The sequence below is a fragment of the Poecilia mexicana genome, unplaced genomic scaffold, assembly GCF_051168715.1.
Source record: "Poecilia mexicana isolate PSO_F unplaced genomic scaffold, ASM5116871v1 scaffold_19, whole genome shotgun sequence".
NCBI lineage: Eukaryota > Metazoa > Chordata > Actinopteri > Cyprinodontiformes > Poeciliidae > Poecilia > Poecilia mexicana.
In genome coordinates, this window is record NW_028263388.1 from 20400904 (window position 1) to 20419768 (window position 18865).

Sequence of the window (18865 nt, forward strand, 5' to 3'; positions counted from 1 at the left end):
TCAGTTGATTCCTTTTGTCTGGCACATTTCTACAAAGAGCATCTTAATAGGACCGATTCTCATCCAAGCACCAAGCCGTACAGAGAAATCTGTCGATTGCACTGTCTGCTTAATTTGTCTGGTGGCCACAGATTGTCAAGGAGGCTTGTACGTATCAAATAGTTTATCTCCATTCACAGCAGGTAAGACGCGAGGTTACCTAGAGAGGCTGTGAAAAAAGGAGGGTAATCAACTTCAAAGCGCTCCATAAGGTTGCCAAGATGTTCGCACGTCAACATCCCAGCTCTGAAACCAAAAAACATGCTGGAGAAAGAGCTGCTAAACAAATGCTGTACGAAAATGAAGTAGAAGAAGAAAAAAATCAACCTCACTCTGGCTTGTTCATGCTAAATCTATATGTGCACATACAAAAACATGCTTAGTGTAAGTAAGAGCATGTATGAAGAAGTGTGTGTAGCTTGACATTGTTGGTTATTCTAAATTTGCTATTAAAGCACCACAAATGTTGATTTAGCTATGAAGATAATTCAAACACATAGCACTATAGCAGACATACTTTGGGATAAATTTAAAGGCACATGTTTTTAGGTTAAATTTGTCCAATTTCACTTGTGGGGTTCCCCAGGGTTCCATCCTCAGCCCACATTTTTTTTTCATTATTGAAAGATAAAACAACCACATACAAAAATGACAATTTTAATATTACCTGAAACAAAAGGTAACAGAAAGACAATGCCAGCTTAAAGACAGTTGCATAACAGATCAGTGCTTTCAAAGATGGAGAACAATGTAATAGGATGTCACTCAGAGTTCCTTGGCATTCAACTAAAGCTGTGTCATTTTGGTCTGACCTTGGTTTTAAAAACTGCATACTATTTCCATCTTTAAAACAAAGTCAGAATACAGTCTGTGCATGTTTTCATATTTCCAGTGGGTTAGATATTTGTGAGATTGTCTCTGCTTGCCTCTGTAACTAATTGATCAGGCAGCTGCACCTTAATTAAAATCTTGCTGCTGGAGTCCAAACCAACAGCATGAAGCCCCAAAATCACTCTTCCTTGTTTGCAAAATGGGATATTTTATGAACTTCAAATCTTACAATAACATATTGAATGGTCTCATTCCTAGAGACAATTAGGAGTTCAAAAAACAGAAGAAGGTACCATTTAGTTTTTTTAGCCCTGGAACTGCCTGATTATGTAAGATGTGCAGAAAACATTTATGTTTATTGTTGTTTTGAATAGACCCCTCTTTACTTTTGTTCCTTCTTTGCACAATCAAAGGTTCCAGAGTTGTCTCGAGGACAGAGCCAGCCTTTCTCACCAGCTTGTTGAGCTTTTTAAGCTCAGTGGTTCTGATGCTGCAAACGCAACAGATGATGGCAGAAGAGATTGTACTCTCTGCAGCTGAGCTACAAAATACACGTGGCATCTTGTCTCTAAGTAGTAGTCGGCTCAGTCCCTTCTTGTTCACTGTTGGGTCTCCATCCAGTCTGTTATCCAGATGAAGTCCGAGATATTGATACACCTTGACCACCTCCATGTCTTCCCCCGTGATGGGAAAGGTTTGTGACATATTTCTGTCAACTGAAATCTACAATCATCTCTTTTGTTTTTGTCACATTCAAGATGAGATGATTTTTTTTCTCCACACCACCGCGCTCGAGTTCTCTCCACTCAGGATTTTGTCCATCTGTGATACGCCCAACCATTTCAGAGTCATCTCAGTATTTCTGCAGATGTCAGAGGGAAAAGGAATGGTGAGAGTACAGTCCTCTGTGGTGCTCCTGTGCTTTGGACTACCTGGTGAGACATTCAAGGCTTCAAAGCACTTAGAATTTCCTTTGGTATGAATGGTGCTGTACTGATTTGCTTTTGTGTAATTTGCCTCTCTGACCTCGTATGATGTTATATTGACACAATAGTGGTGAGATTAGGGTTTCCTGTGGTTTGAACCATCTGTTTTAAGACACTTTGATCTTTTCAGCACTGAAAATAAATCTTTGTCACTACGTTTCTTCAAAGTAGCTGATTTGCTTCATTCTGATGCCTCCCCTAACAGAAAAGTGTCTACAGAGCCTTACGTCCTACATTTTGTTTTTCACTTTATTTAATTACAATCACAGATTTCATTGTGACTTATTGTTATTTTTGTGATAACCCCACATAAAGTAATTTGTAACTGTAACATGGAGTCATGATAATTCTACATGATAATTCTAATCGATTTTCAACCAGACTTCTGAAAAGGATGGCATGAATTTGTCACTTAATCATTCGAAACGCCATGATGGACTTCGGAAGTGAGAGACGGAAGTGTTGAACTGATGGACTGAAGCTGTTTTCGTCAGTTTATTCATGGCTTTTTCTTGTTCGAGTCACTAATTTGTCTTTGAGTGTAACACACCTGGTTGGGGCTCATAGACGGCGGTATTTACAGAAGCTTGAAAACAGCTAGCTTAGAAACCGACCCGTCCTCCAAGACCAAGATTTTTCCTACCTTGCAATTATGTATTTTTTGCATTGGGTTTATAAAATCTGACTCAAGCATATTGCAATCTATTGTAATGTCTCAAAATGTGGAAAAAAATCAGTGGGTATGAATACTTTTTTTAAGTAACCAAATGTAACATCTATGATATAGCTTTTATCTGTTTCGTTAACAGATTGCAGCTCTATGATGTATGTCATTTACTATAAATCCAGGAATATGGGCTTTATTAAATAGCACTTTGTTTATCTTAAAAAGTAAGTAATCACTACAGGGTCAGAAGAAGGCGAAATGGTAAACCTCTCACCACCATTCCTTTAAATATTGTATATTTTGAGCTCACTTTGTTGTTGATCTGTTATCAGTTAACAATGAACTCAATTAACCATCTTTTCAGTCTGTTATTTAATTATTTTGCAAATCATTCCAAAGCCTTTTCGATGCGTACTATATGAAAACTTAGTATGATTTTTTTCTCTCAATGCTCCATCTAACTATGCATAACCGTTTTATATAGTAAAATATATGCGATAAGCTATGGAGCTCCAAAAATGTATCTAAATTCAGCATTATGCAGAATCAACCTTCTCAACAGTTTGTTGTTTTTTTCTTCTTTGAGACACTTAACATGCAGTCTGTTGCTAAACTAACTAGAACATTTCTTCCTCATGTTAACAACATTGTGTGAAACAGTTCTCAGCACTGGCGCTGAACTTTCTCTTTTTTTGCCTCGTGTCTAGCTTTGGCCACTCTGCTGCCATCCAGACATGGCACTGATACACCCACCATGAAGATTAGGGGAAGATTTAGCTCTTGTGCCAGCCTCGCTCCCTGTGCCATGCCATCCCTCGGCGCAGAGGGGGGTCCCGCTTGGCATGGCAAGGTGAACTAGCCTCTGATTGATGGGCAAGGTTTCAGCCTGCTACTGTGCTCCCTGAGGCTCGTGCCTCCTTTTCCTTTCTCCCACTGCTGTCTTGGCAGCACCGTCCAATCCTCCTTCATACTAGGCAGCCAGCTAAAGCTCCTGGTGGGCACATCAATTACAGAGCGGCACCTCCCCTCTTTTCTCGTGTCTATCTGTGGGTCTGTCTACTGTCTCAGACGATGCCAATCTGGTCCCTCTCCATCTCCTCTGCCTTCTAAAGCTGTCTCTTGTGACTGTTGTTTTAAACTCCTGTTCATAAATACAGCTTCACACATGCACAAACGCACATGTATTCATGCACACACTCTCTGCTCCCTCTCACAAGCAGGTCATAATGGTAGGTGGGAAAACCCTCCCCAGAGAGCACTCATTGCCACAGGCTCAGCTGTACAATAGGCTCAGGTGTGTGTGTGCAGTATGTGCTTGTGTGTGCAAGGCATGGCTGCCTTAGTTTATTTCATTGGACTGTTTAGATTTAGTCAGTCTAGATTTAGTTTGTTGTTTTTTGTTTGATTCAGTGGTTAAAAAAATACAATCATCAGACATCATAAAGACATTTTAGGTTAACATATTTATTTCAACTTGACTTAAAATTTGGTTGCTCTTGGTGAAACATGAATATTTACTTGCAGCACTGCGCCATCTACAGTATTCATGAAGAAACTGTCTTTAAATAGAGCGTCTTTTTCGCAGTAGAGCTATAATAAAAGATATAATTGTATGTGTCATAAGAAAATAAAGTAAACAGTGAATAAAATAATGTGTCTTTTTTTAAATGAATGTATTTTATTATTAAAAGCCAATATGTAAAATTGGAAATCACTACTTTTAAAAATAATGTACAATTATTTCTGTTTTTAATCAGTTATTTCGTGCTTACTTTGATGAAGTGCATATCTATCTATCTATCTATCTATCTATCTATCTATCTATCTATCTATCTATCTATCTATTCAAATTAAATTACCTGATGAGTGACAGTAAGCTGAAAAAAATATTTTAATGTGTTATTTGCATGGATTAAAAAACATTTATTTATTATCACATGACTATTAAATTATACTTTAAGAGGTATTTGCGCACTCTTTTTGAATTGTAATTACAACATTCATTAATTTAATCAGTTAAATGTTTATACTTTGTTGTGTTTAGAATTGCGGCTCCTTTGGATCTCTGCACTTATCCACAAACGCACATGTATTCATGCACACACTGCTCCCTCTCACAAAAGTATGCTGTGTTTGTGACAGCAGAAAATGAAATATTTTATGTAATTTACCGCATATACACAGTCAAAATAACTGATTACAAGTGTTGCTTTCTTTCTTTTTTTAAAGGTTTCAAAATTATGTACAACTGTACATGAGGCTGGAGTATACGCGAAAGTAAAAGCGTGTGTATGTTCCTGAAAGAAAGTGCGATGTGTGCGCTACGGAAGCCCGAGAGGGGAGAGTGGGGAACTCGAAGCGGGCTTCCAGAAGGGAAACAATGGCGGCTGGGCCTGGTGTTTCTATGCAGAGCGGCAGTCCTGCCAGAGAACTTTCTATTTCGGTTCAGCAAGGATCAAGTCAGACTTTCGGAGAACGAATAAAAACAGAAGATGTGACAGGTGCGCACCACTGTTATTTTAATTTTTTTATTCTAGTTTTAAAGAAAGTAACAACGCTAGTTGAAGCTGCTAACGCTAGCTATCGCTAACAGTTAGTCTGTCCGTGTGTAAGTGCTGCTAACCTCTTTCCTGCGTGTCTTCCACGTATTAAAAGTATATTTTACAGAGTAAGAATACATAAAAAATTAGATTAGTCAGTGTATTTTCTTGTTAATCATTTAAGTTAAAGGCTAACAAGCTAACAAAACTTTGTCTAAACACCATGATTAACACAAGACAACAAAAAGATACGAAAGATAAATATTTGTTCTGCAAAACCATGTTGTTTGTGATTATTTGTAGTGTTTATGCATCTATACGAATAAGTAATAACTTTTAATAAAATGTCATAAAAATGTTATGGCACATTGAGTGATATAGCTGACAGTCGCACGTATTATTTGAATGGATGAATGTAATGTGATCAAAGTTATTCGTTTGCCTTGTTTTTTATTCATTTAGTCTAATACAACCTTATTCTAATGATGTATTTTCTTAAATAATGTTCTGATCCTCTAGTTATTACAGAAGATGGGAAACAAACTCAAGTGTTGTCATTGTTTGAGGCGATGAATGCTTGTAGAAAACGTGTTTTGTTCAACAAAAATGAACTTTAACATTAACTTATTTGAGCATAGATTGCATGTTTAATAAAAGAGATTACTAAAGGAAAAGAACGTTTGGAATATATAATTGCATAGGCTGCAGATATGTAATATATAATTCCTAACCAGCTATAAGGAGTCAAATCCCTCCAGCGATGTGTCCCAATGTATTGTCAAACTACAGAAAATGTTGTGATGCTACAAAAGGCAGCAAAAAAAATTTTTTCTCTCCTAAGTTGTAAATTGTATTTTATAGGGGATCAAACACTTTTTTTTCAGTCAGTGTGACATGCAAAATAATTTTCTACTTGGTTTCTGCTGTCTGTCTGCATTGAAATCACACTGTCAACATTCAAAATATGCAACTAATTGTGCTGCCCTATGTGACTAAAATGCTTTTTTTTCATCCAGTATTTAATGTGTCATTTGTTATTTTATTTTTAAAAAAAAACTTTCTCTGCTGTTTTTAGAAGCGGAGAAGCAGAGTCGCATGGCTGCTCTGCTGGAGAGGCTTCATGCTAAACACAACGCTTCACGGCCATGGGAGGGCACCATCAATGTTGTGCGTCAGGCGATGGTGAGACGGAAGCAGCTTTCACCAAACTATCTGAAAAAAAATTCAAATTTCTAACAGTTTCTAACCAGTTGTTATGAACTTTCTAGTGACTTGCTTCAAGCTCTTGTTGTGTAATTTGTTTTATCAAAACAATGTTTGTCATTTTACCATTTATTTAGGCAGGTGAAACTATCTCCTAGTGGCAGAACTGTCATCTAAATCAGTTAAATATTTTCTTGTCTGACAATCAAAGGGTGTAGGCTATTTGGGAATTTTTCCACATTGTCTGTGAATTTATGTTGTTTGAAAAACTTAGCAAACACATTTAGAAAGCTTTAAAAATTAATGTTGTCCCACTGCAATGCCAATGCTTTACTTAATGAGCTTATAACCGAGACACAAATATCACAATGTATTTATTGCATATTCATTAAGGTCAATAGCAGCACAGACATTAACTGTAATAATATACCACTGTAGTAAATATATGGTACTGCAATTCAGTAGAAATCAAATCTGAACAACAGATCTTATCCATAAAATCATTTTTTTCATAATTAGCGTGTTGATCTTTTTCTGACCACTTTGTGTCTCAGGAGAAACGCAGTGTGATGAATGAAGCAGGTCATCAGCTCCTGCTCAACTGTTTGGAAACTCTGCAGAGAGCTCTGAAAGGTGAGGATGTTGACCCACAGGAGACTTTTATTTCAAATTATTACATTTCCATTTACAGGTAGGGTTAGCATTAAGAAAATGGATGCACCAGTCAGAGCTTTCTGATAACAGTTTTTTCAGAACAATTTTAGACAATTTTATTTATTTTCTGCTCCATATCGTATGTATTCACTTTTGTTTCTAAAATATCATTTCAAAAATAAGTACCACTTCTCTACAACTTAATATTTGCAATGTGTCAAATCACTCATTCATTATATATAAGAATCTTTCTTTGATTTATTATGAATTATTTACGTCAGAAAGAAATTTTTCTCAAAAATGGTCAAAAACATTTGATCTAAGTGACTTCTAACTCCCACCTGCGGGTGGCAGTATTTCTTACTTCTACTACACTTCTGCCTCAGCTTTACTTGTTTTCAAGTTACAATTTATGATTGATATGGCAAGTAAACTTCACATTTACTGACATATGTAAAGGACCAAGCATGATTATAAGTTATGCCACTGAGCAATTTAAGTTCTTTAAAGAATAAAATTCTGTGTGTCCAATCTGTCCGCCTGTTATTTTCTTCTTTTTTCTTTAATTAGGATAAAATATCACAAAATTCCTTGCAAATGTTTCAAAAATAACAACACAAAATCAGTCATTTTTGATTGTAAAAGTCACAAGCATGCTTTTTATCTGTATCTCAGTCATATTTTACATTTTCTGATCCTCTTTTTTTCCAGTCTCATCTCTCCCCTCCATGACGGACCGTCTTGAGTCTATTGCTCGACAAAACATGTGAGTGTCTTACACTTTTGTTTTATGTCTTACTTCTTCTTGCTATGTTTCTGGTTTAATTATTTGTTACCTGTCTCTGTAGGTTGGGCTCTCACCTCAGCACAACAAAAACAGAGTGCTACATCACGTCAGATATGTTTTATGTGGAGGTACAGCTGGACACTGGAGGCCAGCTAGTGGACGTCAAGGTTGCTCATCAGGGAGAAAACCCGACGGTTGGTATATTTAACTTTATAGAGAAATTCTGGTGTAATAATGTCTAAGAACATAGAAGTTAGACTTTTTTATGCTTTAAATGTTTGTAACACCGTATATGTAAAAAGTAATATTGCTTTTATCTTGATTCATTTGTTTCAGAGTTGTTCTGAACTTATTCAACATCTAAGGTTGGTACAAGTAACAAGTTCAAACATTTGATGCTTCAATATAATGCAGATGAATTAATGCTTTGGGGTAATTAATGACAACCATTACATCGTTTTTCTTTAGTGAGAAGAACTTTGAAGCATTTTCTAAACATCTCAAGGGACTGGTTGATTTATACCGACTTCCTGGTGACAAGTAAGTTCCTTCGCAGACTATGAAATGGCATTTAAAGCAGAATTAAGTGTTTTAAATTGATACCAAAACCCCTGGATTAAATCAAAATCTTCCATATGATTGTTCTTGCTGACTTGGGGTTTTGCTGCAAACACTCAATATAAAGTTTTCTTTTGAGATCAAAGTGAACAGTAAGGAAAGTTGTCTTCTTTTTCTCCACAGTCTATAAAAGCATGGAAATAAAATACCTTTGTAGGTCTGGAAAAGTGTTTATATTTTCATCCAAATATTTTCCTTTTCGATGTCTGTTTTTGTAAAAAAAAAAAAAAGTCTGGTTATTCCTTGATTTCGCATTGACATATTAAACTGTGTTAAAGCCTTTGTTAGCAGTTAGCATCATTGTAAACAGCAGTATCTATGTAATTAAACACCTTGTCAGTGCTGGAAATATCCATTTAATATCTAATGATGATCAAAAATAAATACTTGTTTCATTGTATTCTGTTTTTCTAGAAAACACATTTAATCCTGTTACTTTGATTAACTTTGTGTCCCAGTAAACTGAAAACAAAGATGTACATTGCACTGCAGTCTCTGGAGCTCGATCTCACCAAGATGATGACCATGTTTAGGTAAGTTAACAGAAAAGATCTTTATCGCCTTAAAGATTTCTCTCTGTATTTTTGATTTCACGGCTCAGTAACGGCCAGAAGATTGTAACATTACAGTCGATGGTGAAGCAGCTTTCTGCATTCCTCGTCAGATTTTTAAAAAAATATTGTGACCTAAGAGATTTCTCAGGGTTGACTGCTATAATACCAGGGTTTCCCCCAGTGTATTATAAGCCTGGCGGCCCGCCATGCTTTACTAGCCCCACCGCCAGGCTAAGTGTTGCTCGTTTACGTTTCTAGGAAAGAAAAAAAAAAATCGTTTTTTTTTTTTTTAAGCCAGACTGCAAGCGTCTCTTTTGCTCTGAGCATTTCACTAGCAGAAGAGTTATTCCTAAATGATAGGTTTATAATAGATAGGTTTATAGTTTATGCATTTAAACCCGACAGCGCGGACCAATCACACCATTGGCGCCTCTGCGCTTTGCCTCGCGCGCTGCCGCTGCTTTACCTCAGCGGGATTGAATAAAATTTAACAGCATTGATCATCTCAATAAACAAGTGTTACATTTATGTATCTGTGGTTTGTTTTAAAATATTAGCGTTTATGGGGCCCCTGAAGCCCTTGGGGGCCTGACTTAATTTGCATTAAACAGAAGTGCAAATTTGTTGTTTTTAGACTAGTTGTGGGTTTAAATGGCATTTCACTGGAGATGTTTTCCCGTGACATATAATTACACAGTAATACTTTTACATTTCCTGTCACCTTAACATCTTTTAATACAAAAACAAGGTCTCGTCACCCCAACCACCGGGCTTAGCAAGTTTTCTGGGGGAAACCCTGAATACAATATCATGTTTAGTGAGCTGGTTGCAATTTGTGAAATATATGATTAGATAATTGATCAGTAGTGAAACACTGTTTGGTCATCCATTTGGATAATTCTTGCTTTTTACTGTCTTCATAGGTTGGCAACAAATGCGAATACAGTTGAAACTATTCTCCATGGGAGTGTTGGCTGGTTGACTCCCAGGAGTGGTGGAAACCTGGTGTCTCTCCAGTGCTACGTCTCCCCTTATGACATATTTGAGGTGGAAACTGGCTCCCAGCTCAGCTTACCAGATAACAATGGCAAGTCCAGCTATGAACAGCGTTACTCTTAGTTCCTACTCCGTCTTAAAAAGTGTGGAAATGGCTTTTATCGTCTTTTAGGTGTGGATGAGTATCAAAAATGTCTTATAAGACCTCATAGTGTGGTTTACATTAAAATTAAATGTTTTATTTTTGATTTACTCCCAAATCAAAATACCAACATTTTACCCACTGGTATTTTGTTTTTTGATGCTATATGCACACTAGGGCTGCATGATATTAAGAATGAATGTGGCAATAATGATATGATTTGTGACAAATAAGTAACTAAAAAGCATTACTGTTTTTCTGATTAGGTAAATCTGTCAATGAGGATTCCCGATTTAAAAGTGTGGCACTTCTGAACACTCATTCAGAAATAAAAAGGGGCAACTTAACTGCCTTTTTGGTCTCTAGACAACTTTAAATTCAGATTAAGCTGAATTTTAATCTGATAAATAGTTTCACAAATGGTGTCCAAAATGCCAAACAAAACACTAAAACTGCTATTTTTTTATTTTTTACAAATAATAATGGTACGAGTTCACTAAATTGGCTTTGAAAATCTACCTTTTATCTCTTTCAACCATTCTTTATCTATAATGTCTAAATAGATTTTGAAATAGAGTTGACCTAAGTTAGTTAGTCCAGACTCTAAAATCTGAACCTAATTTAAGCAAAATGGTTATTTGTGGACCGTACGGATAAAAAAAAATATTCACGCATGTTTAAGAATAGTAATGCTTTATGGTTAAATGTCCTAAACGTTTTAAAACTGCATAAAAAAAGAGTTTGGTCTGTGGAAGAACGACATTATGTAATACATAATAATAAAATGTGTAGGAGCCCTGAATATGTTGATTGTTGGTGAAATATCCTGGCAAACCTTTCTCTTTTCTCTGTTTCCTTTTTGTAGTTCCACATTCCCTGGGTGTCAGTGTCTCTGTGACAATCGAGGGAACGTCAGCTGTGTACAAGCTGCCAATCGCTCCACTCATCACCGGATCCCACCCTGTGGATAACAAAGGGTAAGTGTGCGTTTCTTTATTCTGGCTTTTTGGATATGAAAACATTCAATCTGAGATAAATTGGCATCATATATTTACTTTCTGTTCTATGTTAAGCACACCATCCTTTTCCACTGTGAGCAACTCCAACAGCGTGGATCTGCCAGCCTGTTTTTTCCTCAAGATGAACCGCCCCATGCCGTTCTCCCTCTCCTTCATTCAGAGGCTTGGCAGTGCTACTTGTGAGTTTACCTTCATGAAAACATTCATTTGGTTGTAATAAATTTGTTTCCTGTAAGGATTTAGGCCTAAACCTTTCTTTTTTCTCCCCCCAGCAATCCCAGTGTTTGAGACGCCACCTCCCCTCTCACTTCTGTACCAGCTAATTGTCCAGAGTCAACTGCAGCTTCTAGAAGAGGGCAGCGCTACACCAGCCACCTTAAACAACATGCACTTTTATTCTGTAAGCTGATTTGTGCTTCTATTCTATTATTTGTTTATTTTAATAACTCCTTGTCAAAGTTTCTTCTCCTTCTCCTCAATTGTCCGGTCTTTACATTGTTCGTCCCATAGGTATAAAATGTTAGTTTTTTTTTTTGTTATTCTTTCCCCAGATATTACCAGACCAGCATCACTGTTATTTTCTAAATGGTGATGCACCAGTGCAAGATGGCCACTCATTGCAAGGAGCAATGGTGTCCAAGATCCCCTTCCGCCACCCAGCGCATGTTCCTCTCTTGTTGGATATCATTCGCCACCAGGCAGCATACAACACCTTGATTGGCAGCTGTGTCAAACGAACATCTGTCAAGGAAGGTAAGTAACAATGAGATGCCTACTTGTAACGAAGCTTCCTTCCTTCTTTCATTTTTGTTCACCTAAAGCATCATATCTTGTTTTTGTTTCGTTTTTTCAGACAGTGCAGGTCTTCTGCAGTTTGAAGTCTGTCCTCTCACCGACTCAAGTTTCAGCGTCTCTTTCCAGCATCCAGTCAATGAATCCTTAGTCTGTGGTGAGTAGCCACTTTTGCATTTTCAGCAATTTTTTGGAAAGCCTAAAATTCTAATCGCATTTCATTTAAATCCATGTGTATTAATTTCTACCGTTACATGTCAGTTGAAGAATCAGCATTTAACACAGTTATGCAATATCTTTGCTCAATCTAGGGTTGCAAACTATAGGGTTTACTCAGTTTTCTTAGCACAGGAACTAAAAATACAAGACAAATCCAAATACTGTCGCCTGTTTCAAGTTCTCTTTTCTTTCTGGCCTCTTTTTTCTAGTTGTGATGGAGGTGATTGACTCCAGACAGGTCTCCTGCCATCTGTATAAAGGACCATCAGATGCTTTGATCTGCACTGATGAATTCATTACTAAGGTGGTCACGAGGTGGGATTTTCTCCTCATTAATGCATTAATATTGAAATGTGTGTTTAGTAGTAATTGTTTCCTCACCACTGTAGATGCATGTCCATTCCTGTTACCATGCGGGCCATTCGGAGGAAAGCTGAGACCATCCAGGCCGACACTCCGGCTCTCTCATTAATAGCGCAGACAGTGGAGACCATGGTGAAGAATAACCCTCCTCCTTCTGGTAGTCCTCCATATAAAATGGTGGGAGGAGACGGGACTAACCCAATGGGACTACCTGGGCTTACTGGTGGCAATACACCTACTGGCGGAGGACCACCTGGAGGACCTAATTTTGCAGGTCCAATCACTAGTCTCTTTGGAATACCCCGTGCAGAAAGGCAATCTCAAGGAGAGTGCCTTACTCCAGGGGGGGTGACCGGCCAACAGCCGCTGCCGCAACAACAGCAAGTCCATTCAGATGACTACAGTAAAGTCACACAGAATCCCATCCTGACTAGTTTGTTGCAGATAACTGGAAATGTTGGTTCCAGTCCCAGCTCCCAGAATGCTCCACAACCGCATCAAACTCCACCACCAACCTCATCCCCTGCCAGTAACACAAAGAGTCACCCTATGCTGATGAACCTGTTAAAAGACAACCCCACGCAAGATTTTGCCGCGCTGTACAGCTCGAGTCCCTTAGAGCGGCAGAACTCTTCGTCTGGCTCTCCACGAACAGACAGCATGGGTGGTGCCTGTCCCAGTGGGAACACAAAGGGGAAGAAGAAGCGTCCTCGGGGTCCTGAAAAGGGTGGAGTGTTGCCTGGAGTGGGTGCAGGTGGTGGCCTAGGCATGAAACCGCAACCAGGGTCCTCAATGCCGCAGCACCTCCAGCATCACTCCGTTTCTCATGAAGATGATTTCCACCGCAAGCTTCTCTCGATGGATGTTGATGCTTCTCAGAATTCGATATTTGACGTGAACCTTGCAGGCGACAGCCTGGACACACACCACAGCATAACGCCAACACTTAGCCAGTGCGGAACGCCGCCACCCGGCTCCGGCATGGCTTACTCACAGTCTCATGTCCAGACTCAGCAGCAGCAACCTGGTTCTGTACCGCCTCGCATTGTCCGCCTTCCCAGTTCTGACAGCATTGGGCCTGATATCACAGAAATCCTACAGGAGTTACCAGAGCAAACAGGAAAAGGTAGCGGTGGCAGCCATGGGCAACCGGAGGATGGAGGTCCTTTGGGCACACCCATCCGTGATTCCTCCAGCTCTGGCCAGGGTAGCGCAGTGTTCGACTCGGCGGACATTTTCAATACCAACAGCAATGAAAACCCATTTACAGACGCAGCCGACCTGATTGCAGAAGCGGCTGCAACTGCTGCCACTCCTAACAGTGACTCCTCCTCCACTAACTTCTTTCCTGATGCATCCGACTTCAACCCTGACTTATTGACCTCAGGACATGGCTTTTCCCAAAGCTACTTTGATGACAGCTCCCCTAGTGCTGATGGAGATATGGACTTGGTCAAGGGATTTGGGGGAGGTAGCCAGCAGAACACTCCTTCAGGAACTCCACAGAACCCTCAACATGGACAGAGTACTCCAGAGCCCTCACTCAAGGATCCATTTGATATGGGGATAGTCTTTGGAGGTAACAGTGGTGGTGGTAAACCACTACTGGGGCAAGCTCCTGACTTAATAGACACACACAGCGGAGGATCTCAGAGTCCCCTGATGATGGGACTTGGTGGTGCATGTTCGGATTTTAAAACTACAGACCCAAAAATCAAAACGGGACTCATACGGCCAAAGGATGAGAATGGGGGAAATGGAGGTAGCGGTTCTGGAATGGGAAGCAGCTCAGCAGAGGGAAAACAGATCAAGCGCAGCAGGACGCCATCCAGTGAAGGAAAGTCTAAGGATAAGCCCCCCAAACGCAAAAAGCTTGATCCTGATGGAAAGTCTCCTTCTCACAGCTCAGGGGGGCGACCCTACACGCCCCCTAGTGGTGGTTCAGGCTCTGGAGGAAGCATAAGTGGCGGAGGCTCCAAGTCTCCCGGTAGTTCTGGGCGCTCGCAAACTCCACCAGGAGGTGCCACGCCCCCAATCCCCAAGATCACCATTCAGATCCCAAAGGGTACCATAACTGGGGGGAAAACGTCCTCCCATAGCGGATACACCTCCAGCAGCTCAGCAACTAGCAGCACAGGAGGTGTAGGGGGGACAAGCAGTAGCAGCAAAAGCCACCATTCACACTCCTCTTCCTCTGGGAAGATCAAGTCCAAAGAAGGATCTATGACGCAAAGCAGCAGCTCCAAGCCAGGGGGTTCAGGAGGTGGAGGGGGGCAGTCGCAAATGAAGGGATCCTCTCAAGGTATGGGTGTTGCCAAGTCAGGATCGTCCCCAATCACTAAACATGGTTTGTCTGGACCTGGGGGTGCTGGAGGTGGAATGGGAAGTGGCAGTAAAATTAAACCTCAGGGAGGTAAACCTCCAGGTTCACTTATGAATCCCAACATAAAGCCTAACATCTCGCCTTCCCATTCCCGCTCCAGTAGCTCTGGGGATAAACTCTCCTCACCAATGAAAATGCAGCAATCCCAAGTTCCAGGAACACCTCCATCTTCTAAAGCCAAGTCTCCGATTGGATCAGGAAGTGGCAGCTCAGGAGGTTCCAAGTCTTCTTCTGGTGGAAGTTCCCAAAAACCAGGTGGTGGAGGTTCTTCTGGTTCTACATCTTCCTCCTCTACCTCTTCATCTGGTTCCATGAGCTTCTCTGGTGGATCTCAGTCACAGTACGGCAGCGGTGGAAGTGGAGGGGGAGGTGGAGGAAATGGAAATGAAGGAAATGGTGGAGGAAGTGGTGGAGGTGCGGGTCAGAACAATTCAAATAACCCCAACTCTAAAGGGAAGTCTCCCAGTAGAAATAAGAAGCCTTCTCTAACAGCAGTCATAGACAAACTGAAGAGTGTGGGCAGCGGAGGAGTTGGGGAGGACGGCTGTGAGGTGGGGACTCCGGTGGGAGGTCCTGGATCGACATCTACTCCTTGTGGGCCTGGAAATGTTCCCAGCGGTCCTCCGAACGTAGGTTCTTCTAAGCATTCCTCATCATCTCAAAGCGGAGATTATAAGCGGGAAAAGTCTGACAAAGACGGAAAAGCAAAAGTGATGGTGACAGGAGGTGGCAGTGGAGATAAAAAGATGATGGACCCAAAAACTAGTGGGTCTGGTGGAACCACCCTGGCCAAAATTATCATTAGCAAACCAGATGGTGGCTCACCAAGCATCAAGGCCAAAGTGACTCTTCAAAAACCCGGGGAAGGTTCTGGAGAGTCAATACGTCAACAAATCTCCGGGCTCAAAGCATCCCCTCTCTTTAGTGGCTCCACTCCGAAGCACGACCGATCGTCACCAAGCCACAGCCGCTCTCCAGGGTACACCCCTCTAAACCAGGACAGTGAGAGCGAATCGGGCAGCAGCTCGGTGGCCGAGAAGTCCCACCAGAACAGCCCCAGCTCAGATGACGACCAAACGGTGAGGCCCCTTCCGCCCCAGGACTACATGAGCTCCATCCCCCTCAGCTCGGGCGAGAAACACAAGAAGCACAAGAAAGAGAAGAAGAAACTAAAGGATAAGGAGCGTGAGAGAGACAGGGACCGGGACAGGGACAGGGACAAGGAGAAAAAGAAGTCCTCCATGTCCATGGGATCGTCTTCACATTCAACAAAAGCAGACAGTTGGTCGCGGTCTCCCATTTCAGCATCAGATTCATCACTCTCCATGCTTGGTTCGGATCGTCCATCACGGTCTAGCCCGATGTATATGAGAAACGAAGACGATGACCTTATGGACTCAGCACTCACAGGAGACTTTTAAATCTGCTCTTTAAAGCTACAGTATAAAACTCTTATAAAAAAATATTTTTTAACATATTTGTTAAAACTGCCACTATGTCCTGACAGTATGGCATTAGATAGATAATCTGTAGAAAAATATCAAGCTCCTCCACCTCTTCTCAAATCTACTACAGCGATCTGTAGAAGCTCAAAAACAACCAATCACAGCCAGAAGGAGCATCTTAGCGCTGTCAGTCAACCTTGTGTAGGTGCTGCTCAATGTGCTAATGGCAGAGAAATAACTTACCGTTCCAGGAATACTGTTTATTGGCAGCCATGCTAACTAGCCTTAGCATTCAAGACAGGAAGGCGCTGTGGCATAACAGAGAGTTTGGCGTGTACAGAGGCATGATTGACAGCGCTTTCTGGCTCTGGTTGGTTGTTTCTACTTAGAACTGGGAGAAAGCAGAAGAACTTGATTTTTTTCACAGATTTTCTATTTCACAACAAAGTGATAGTTTTAATAAATATATAAAAGAAAAACATATTTTTATAAAAGTTACATGCTGTGGCTTTAAAAAGCATTTTACACAGAAATGTAACTTTTATTTATTCAGCTGAAGCCACAACAACTGAACATGTCTCGCTAAAGCTGTGCTTTACCACCAGTGTTTACTGTACAAGTAGCATTGTGTTGTGTCACGAATGGGATGCCGGTTTTCATGACGGTGGACAGTGGAGTGGCAGCTGCCTTTAGCTTCACTGCAGAAATGGTTTTAACAGTGTGCTTTTTAAAGAAACGGATGTTGTTTCAGAACATTTTATCTGTGAGAACATGTCTTGTTGCATGTTCGTTTGACATTGTTACCGTGTTGTATGCTGTCCAAAAAAAAAAGAAAAAGATCTGATGTAAATGTGTTAAAGCAAGAATAAAAGTTTTTGCTTTTTAATTTCTAGGTGAGGATGGTTGTTGTTAGATTATTGATTTTTAACCTTTCTGTGTATTAGTATAAGAACTGAAGGAGGTTGTTGCAGAATATGATTGAGAATTTTTTAAAGTTGGAAATAAATATTTAACTTCTTACAAACTCTCCTGTATTGAACAGACTTGATTACTAATGCAGCATCTTGTAAAACTAATATGAATTTTCTTATCATACCCACAAAATATGCATTTGTTTAGGATTTCACGTGGTGAACTGACAAAGTAGAGCATAGAGTAGTTAATTTAAAGCAAGACAAATACTTTGGTGCTCCCTGTTGTGGCTGTCGCCACAAGTGAAGATTAATTCATTACATTTTAACGGTGTGACACTAGATGGCAGTAGAGTACCAGGCCGTTGAGCTGCATCGTGAGTTTAAACGGGTCACGTCTTGCAGAAGGTAATTTTAAATTGATTTCCACGTTTGAAATAGAATTGAAATAAGATATGAAAAATTATGATGTAACGTCTTTAAGCATGAGTAACGCATATCTGGTTGTACTCCAGAAAGTCAAAAGTTCAATCTTATTAAATCATCACCAAGGAGATATTTCACAGATTAAAAACTGAAACTGTACCGGACGTTTAATCTTAGAGGTCTTAAACTCTACAGGACTCATTTTTTAGCGGTATAAGGTAAAAAGACATTTTGTGCTTTGATTGTGAAGGTTGCTGAAGTGACTCCATAGAGACTGCTCTAACATGCGTGTTATAAAAATCAGCGAAATTGACTGTGGAGAGTCAAACAAGGAGGATAGAATAAGCAGAACTGGTGCACCTCTTTACCAAATGCTAAAGACATTATGGCTCATTATGTTTAACTCCTGCTGCTCTGTATTTACAACTGCAGGTTCAGACCATTAAAAGCAAAGAAAAGTCACCCAGTAATTGGATGGGACTGGAAAATGCCTGTTAAGTCCAAAGGAAAATACTTTCTCAAATAGACTGATAAGTTTTTGCAAATTTGAGGCAAAATATGGCAAAACAGGAAAACTGTAACATTGATAACATGTTTAAAGGAGTAGGATAGGAGACGTGGCCATGTTGAACTCACACAAATCTAATCTATAGCTGTGGCATTGCCTGGTCAATGGAGTTTTTACTTTTATTTATGTATTTTAGAAATCCACTCCTGTGTAATTTCTTTGTCCTAAAACAATGCAAACAATTGCAAAAAAAAAAATAAAAAATCTGCTGTTACAGAGATATTCACACCCGAGTGTGATCAATTAATTAAACTCAGGTAATTACCAACATGACTATTATTATAATGATGGAAACTTTTTCCATCATGATGATTGTAAGCTGAAAAAAGCGTCATGTAAACATGCAAACGTGACGAAAAGCAGAAACAGAAGAAATAAATTGCCTTATTTTTTATTGCATGATAAAGGATACAACAGTATTGTAACAGTGTTATGCTGCTTCACGTAAAAGGACCATGAGATTAATTCAGCAAACGTCCATCTCCTTCCAGCTCTTAAGGAAGGGCCCGGAGTTCATGGCTGCTGAGGAGCAGTAAAGCATGGAAATAACCTCTCAGATATTCTTGTCGGAGCAGCAAGTGAGACGGAGGGGAGGGATTTGCCAGTTAGTTAAGCTTTATGGATGCACCCAGTCAGCTTTCTGGTGAAAGAAGGAGCAGAAAGGAAAAGGAAGTAAGAATAAAGGCAAAGGAGGGGAAGCGAGTCAGGATTTATTTTCAGCC

General features: G+C 40.0%; 1 protein-coding gene across 1 annotated transcript; it reads left to right on the forward strand.

The window, feature by feature from the left end:
* Positions 1–4853: 4853 nt before the first annotated feature.
* med1 (mediator complex subunit 1) lies at positions 4854–17262 on the forward strand. Its single transcript, XM_014992215.2, has 16 exons — positions 4854–5024; positions 6139–6245; positions 6821–6899; positions 7632–7686; positions 7769–7901; positions 8044–8072; positions 8176–8247; positions 8784–8858; positions 9803–9966; positions 10883–10994; positions 11091–11215; positions 11309–11436; positions 11588–11789; positions 11890–11985; positions 12257–12362; positions 12437–17262. The coding sequence occupies exons 1-16, from the start codon at positions 4904–4906 to the stop codon at positions 16212–16214; spliced, it is 5382 nt and encodes a 1793-aa protein (XP_014847701.2). The 5' UTR covers positions 4854–4903; the 3' UTR covers positions 16215–17262.
* The last annotated feature ends 1603 nt before the right edge of the window (positions 17263–18865 follow it).